Source organism: Frieseomelitta varia, unplaced genomic scaffold, assembly GCF_011392965.1.
Source record: "Frieseomelitta varia isolate USP_RPSP 00005682 unplaced genomic scaffold, Fvar_1.2 scaffold_1817, whole genome shotgun sequence".
Classification (NCBI taxonomy): Eukaryota; Metazoa; Arthropoda; class Insecta; order Hymenoptera; family Apidae; genus Frieseomelitta; species Frieseomelitta varia.
The window spans coordinates 1-6,563 of NW_025109547.1; the positions used below are offsets into that span (position 1 = coordinate 1).

The 6,563-nt window shown below is 40.5% G+C and overlaps 1 protein-coding gene across 1 annotated transcript; it reads left to right on the forward strand.

Annotated features, from left to right (window-relative positions):
* Positions 1–401: 401 nt before the first annotated feature.
* Positions 402–5,891, forward strand: LOC122538839. Its single transcript, XM_043673281.1, has 6 exons — positions 402–2,318; positions 2,792–2,958; positions 3,095–3,260; positions 3,354–3,617; positions 3,943–4,164; positions 4,272–5,891. Exons 1-6 carry the CDS (start codon positions 624–626, stop codon positions 4,722–4,724), a joined length of 2,967 nt encoding a protein of 988 aa, XP_043529216.1. The 5' UTR covers positions 402–623; the 3' UTR covers positions 4,725–5,891.
* Positions 5,892–6,563: the final 672 nt, after the last annotated feature.

Genomic DNA, 6,563 nt, shown 5'->3' on the forward strand with positions numbered 1-6,563 from the left:
ATGCTTGTATCTCGAGATACCTCATACTCTACATTTAGAATTTTGCCAGATAATTGTTATCCATATTGGAAACACAAAATTCTGTATATTTTTATACCTTTTGGAGAAATAAATACATAAATATAATTTCAAGATGTCATGATTTTTAAAAATTAATCCTTTTCCCAATGCTTCTGTTATTTTAAAAATTTAAACGTATTCTACGTTTCATAGAATAGAATAAGATGTTAGAATGATCAAACTTTCCCGCTCGTCGGTAGAAATAATCCGCGCGTAAAAATAAGATCAATCGATGATCACTCAACGCTTTGCAACGCCAGAAACTACTACCATGTCGACTAAAATTTTCACTCGACTTGTTCGACAAGACCACTGACTTGTAACATCGAAGCTTTTCTTTCTCCCTGTCTCATTGAAAGCAGATCTTTCCAGGAGGAGAAGAAAGAAAGCGGGGCGTGCATGCTGAGGCGAGCGACGTTTCGTGACACTTCCAAGATCGACTGGGAAGTCCTTATGGTAGCTGAAGGGCGCGTGTCATCCTTCCCGAGCGAGATCCAGAGGCTGAAGGGCTGGCCCCGACGTTGGATCCACTCGGCCAGCACCTACATTTAGAATAACAGACAATGACCGACCGCAATGAGAACCTCCTGAATCTGAAATCAACGGATCGATCGAAGCAAGCGCCGTACAAAACTGCCTGCAACTGGAACAACAACAACGACGTTCGCGGCAACGGCACGACGAACGTGATCAGAAGAGATCCGAATCACTATCCACCATCGTGCAATCATCAGAGAGATCGGGCGAATTCGAATTACCGCCTGCCAAGGAAGGCGCCCATCGTTGGCTGGCAAAATGGCAGCCCGACGGTGTTCCCGAGCACCCCGTGTGGTACACCAGACCCGGAGATGCACGACGCGATCAATTTGTCGCGTTCGCACAGCGTCGTCTCGTCCACCAAGTGTTCGGAGATCGGCGTGGATTCCTCCGGGAACACGGAGGACCTCAGCAGCCTGGCGGACGAGAGGCTGCTGCAGTCGACGCCGGCCCACACCATCGACCGAAGCGTGGAGTCACTGTCACCGGACAGAGACACCTTCCTGACTATGTCGCCGGAGTTCGGCAGAAGCAAGGACCTAAGCCTGCCGGACGACATCGAGGACAAGATCGATCTGCTGAGCCCCGGGACCGACTGCACGGAGGACAGGATACCGCTCACGCCTGTTTGCAACAGTTACTTGGCCTCGCCGAACCTCACGATAGGGCCCAGCCCTACCGGTAGAACCGAGCTGATAATAACCGTCCCGTTGTCCGAGCATCGGCCGTACGAGAGAAACGGTGAACCCAGGAATTGCAGGTACGACTCGGAGTCGCGACCGATAATCACCTCTAATCCTGGCTACAGGGACGACGACACGAAGGACTCCATCGACTCGGACAGCGCATCGGACGACGAGTTGACCAACACAGCGAAGGGAAAACGGAAACCGAAAGTGCCGGATGGCGGATGGGGCTGGGTGGTTGTATTGGCCTCTTTGGTCATTTCAATGATAGCCGACGGGGTGTCCTTCAGTTTCGGCCTTTTGTACATCGAGTTCCTACACGAGTTCGGCGCGTCCAAGTCGAAAACAGCTTGGATCGGCTCCCTGTTCATGGCCGTGCCGCTTCTCTCCGGCCCGATCATGTCAGCGTTGGTGGATCGTTACGGATGCCGGAGCATGACCATCGTTGGCGGCCTGATCTCCGGGACAGGGTTCGTGTTGAGCTCGTTCGGCAACTCCATCGAGGTAATGTATTTGACTTTCGGTGTCATCGCTGGTCTCGGCTTGGGCCTGTGCTATGTCACTGCGGTCGTGAGCATCGCGTATTGGTTCGACAAGAAGCGGAACCTGGCCGTGGGCTTGGGCGCCTGCGGCACCGGCATCGGCACGTTCGTGTACGCGCCGATGACCACGTACTTCATCGAAGAGTATGGCTGGAGAGGCACTTGCCTGCTCCTGGCGGGCACCTTCTTCAACATGATCGTTTGCGGCACGGTTATGCGCGATCCTGAGTGGTGGATCATAGAGCAGGAGAAGCAGAACGGCGCGACACCGAGGAAGTCGACGACCAAGTCCGAGTGCGACAGGTCCAGCGTCAGCCCTGTGGACGAATTCCCTGGGGTCGAGGAATTGAGAAGGATGCTGAAGAGCGGGCACACACCGGAGTATTTGTTGCAGATCCTCAGCACCACCACGGAGGACCCACAGGCGACGAACGGGGACGTGAAGTTCAGAAGCGTGGTTAATCTACCTACTTTCGTGAAACACAATGAAAAGGTGAGACGCTTGCCTGAATAAATACGGATCGTGAATCCTTCAATTGCTTTCCCTGTGAAATGAGACGTAACTTGTTGAAACGTTTCTTCTGACGTTCGCTTTCATTTTTCTCTTTTCAAATAGTTCATTTGATAAATCATAGTATCATACGTTGATGCTAGAAATTTTTAATAAATGTTATTCGAAAAATATAAGGAATATCATACAACAGCAGAAGAATATTTTTGTTACAATGTATTTTTTAAACAGGTCATTTACAACACTAAATATAAATTAGTACTTTGGTATTGGGAATTTTTAATAAATTTTTAATAAATGTCGTGTAATGTATGAAGAATATTGTTAATAACATATTGTTAATAACGTAGCAAGTACTTTATATTGTATATAAAAATAAAAGAAAATGAACGACTGACTAAAAAGTTTTTTTGACAGACTAAATCATCTAAAGTATGCATTTTCGGGGATTGTAGGTGCCCGTGGAGGTATTAGAATCGCTTTCGAGTAACCCGAGGCTGTATAAGGTCATTTTGGAGAACTATCCCAATCTTTTATCATGCAGAAGCTGTTCGGATAAAATGTTACAAGATTCCACTGCTGCAGAAGTTGGCAATAAGAGTGTCGTCACAATGTCGATGAGGTTACAAATTTAGTCAACGTGTATAACTGCTATTTTCATTTCATTTCTTTATATCTCTGTCTTATGTAATGCTTCGCAATATTACCATAAATAATACAACAAGATATGATAATATTATGTTCATTTCGATTGAAAGGATCAAACAAGCACCTGACGAGCCGAAACACGACAATTCGTATGCAACGAATAATATTCATTCAGGGCCCGCGTGCAACACTATCAAAAATCACATAGCTAGAAAGATAACGAAAAAGGAATCGGAGGAAGTCAATCCTCTCTTGACGAAAGAACTTGAGCACACGGTTAGTAAATTTCAATCTGTACAATTGTTGGTACATTGGAAGTGAAAAGAATATAATATAACATTCGTTGACAATTTGATGATGACATTTTAGATGAACGAAGGAAGAAAATCAAAATCGGTGTCCAAACAACGTATCGGTGAACTTAATTGCAGAGTGGTCAGAACGGATTCTCTGCCGTGGTTAAGGAGACAGTTTAACACGAATACTCACTACTTCAAAGATATTAGAGTTCACAGGAACTCGGTCATGTATCGCGGTGCCGCCCTTAATTTACACAAATACAGATTAAGGGCCAGCAGTTGTCCCGATATTTATAGGAATAGCATGACTACTTTGGCGAAAGAAAACGAAGAGGTAGGATAAGAATCGTATTAAATTGACAACCAAAGATATTCATAGATACTGCATAATACTATTAAAAGCAAAGTTATAATTATTAAGTAATACGGTTAACGAACTGCGGATTTTTATTTTATAAAATACACTTTCTTTTTCATGAATGTAGACTTAAACAAAGACTCAATTTAACTATTGAAAATGTACAGTTATATACAGTTATATATACTCGATTTTGGATGTTTTATATATTTTTACGTTATTATGCAAGTACTTTTACATTCTTAAACACATTACACAAATGCATAAAAATTCCCAGTCTAACAGTGGCAATTATTTTCAGAAATGGTACAGCGAATTGGTGGACTTACTGAAAGGTATGATGGACTTTTCAATGTTCCTGGAACTGCACTTTTTATTCCTCTCGCTATCAACGATCTTGCTGTTCACTTGGTTTATCGTGCCTTACTTTTATCTTGCCGAGCATCTTACCAGAAACAGTTACACCGAGTCTGATGCTGCGAATCTCCTCAGCATCATCGGCATTACCAACACAATTGGAATGGTACCGTTCGTTTTATCTGCAAACTAAGTTACAAACATATAAAGTATAACCATTTTATTAATTCGATGTGTTTCTACAGTAGTGTAATCGTTTTATACTGTCCTCAGATCGGTCTTGGATGGGCAGGGGACCAACCGTGGATGAATGTCAGCAAAACCTATACTTGGTGTCTGGTTGCTTGTGGTGTGGCAACGATTCTAATGTCAACCTTGACCCCTTACTACAATCTGCTGATGGTCGTCTCGGCGGCGTTCGGTCTCTTTTTCGCGAGTAACTTCAGTTTCACCCCCGTTATACTGGTAGAGTTGATACCCCTGGAGAGATTCACCACTGCGTACGGTCTTAGCCTGCTGTGTCAAGGTATAGGAAATCTTCTTGGCCCACCACTGGCTGGTTGGATATTTGACGTGACGAATTCGTGGGATTTGTCCTTTTGCATGGCGGGTGGATGGATTGTTATCTCCGGGTTTTTGGTAGGGCTTATCCCGTACACGAAAAATCGAAAGATCTGGGGCAAAGGCCCTATCGAGATGGAGCGCGAGAAAGATAGTATAGCTTGAATCAATTACCAACTGTGCTTTTAACGAACGACTATTGTTTTCAGAGAGTGTGAACAACAAAAAGGAATTTGTCCTTCATTTAATGATTTTATCATCAGGCCTGTTTCTTTCCATTAGACAGCACAGTTATATTTTATATACGGTGATAATAGTAACAATTATCCGTAATATTTATAAAGTAAAGCGTAAAACATGTACATATGTTAATAGAGATCTCAATTGAGATACAATGACATGCAGCTTAATCGCATTCAACATCATAATGTACGACGAATTAGCGAAGATATAAATAATCAATGAATACATCTCGTCAAAACTCTTATTATTGGCAAACTTATGATTGAATGTCACATTTCACGTGAGATTTTATTATTCGTTAGAGTTATTCTATATGGAAGTACAGATGCAAACTGCATACAGACGCGATATTTGTCTTTTAAATTGCAATTCGATCAACGTGGTTGCGTAAATGTAACGTGGATATTCATGAATGATATACACGAACATCGATATGTAATTGGAATATATTATTCGTTGTTGTTCTGACAGTACAAAGCTACAATATACGGTATTAACTTAATTCCATTTAAAAGCTAGATTCGTCAATAATTTTATCAGAAACAAAATTCTTTCTTAAAAAAAGGAACAAACGAAAGGTATTCCTAAAACAACATTTGAAAGGAGCTAGCTTTGATAAACATTTACAAAATTTCTATACACATGTAGGTACTGATAGAAAATAAAATATTTCTGAGCAAAAAAGTGGTTAAATTTGGCTATGAGTTCACATACTCATAAAAGAGCTAATGATAGAGATCTTGTGAATACAATTAGGGATCGGTGTATTTGTAAACGTTTGCCTTATAATTGTCCAATATTGATAACGAATCGAGAAATGAAGTCTGTCATGCTAATTGAAACGATGTACGATAATTTTTCGCATCGTTGTAACGAAACGTCCCAACTGTGATCACAAACTATATTGTCAGGTAAAACTTAGAAAAATTTTCGAAATTAGCAAATGTATTCTAGCTATTAAGTATTCGGCATTTAACTGTATTAACGAAGACTATATTAACGAAGTGCAGCGTTACTGTGTTATATACCGTAATTAAATATTTCAATTGAAAAGTAAAGAAAAGAAAAAAAAAAGAGAAGTACATTCAATGAACTCGTTCGATTTGTAGAAACTTCTTTATAGCTTTCGGAAATGTATAACCAACGAATTTTCATGGTAGGAACGTAAGAGTACGTAACTATAAAGACTACAATTTTACTTGAACCCTTTTTGAATTGAATACGTAAATACTTATATTTTTACTTAAATAATATCTACTCTGTTATTGGATGTTTAACATGAATATTCGTGAGAAATTAATCACGACTTTTTACTATATTGAATGTTATCAGAAAAACACACTACCTGAAACGTACAGAAATACAGTTTTTTCCGATTTGTTAATTTCTTCAATTTCTATATATTTTACTCGGTGAAAGGAGAATGTTTGAAAAAGAGATATATGATTCTCTTAAGATAAATTAGCAAATAAATTTTCCTTGAATAAGATTGAGAGTCATAAAGTGTTTCTATTGTTCCTTAGTGCGAGCCAGAACGGCTTTTGCTACGTATGCACGACTCCCAGACGGACGGAATAACGTTAAATTCTATAAATATTTCACTTCTAAACAAGTGGAAATTAAATAAAGTTGACATACAATCATAATTTGATCTCAATCATCAGTATAAACTATACGTAAAGTTGAAAATAAATTAGAAATTGCACGAAAAATATACGTATTTTTGAAAACTCTACAGTCTACACTCTTCATTATTGTCTT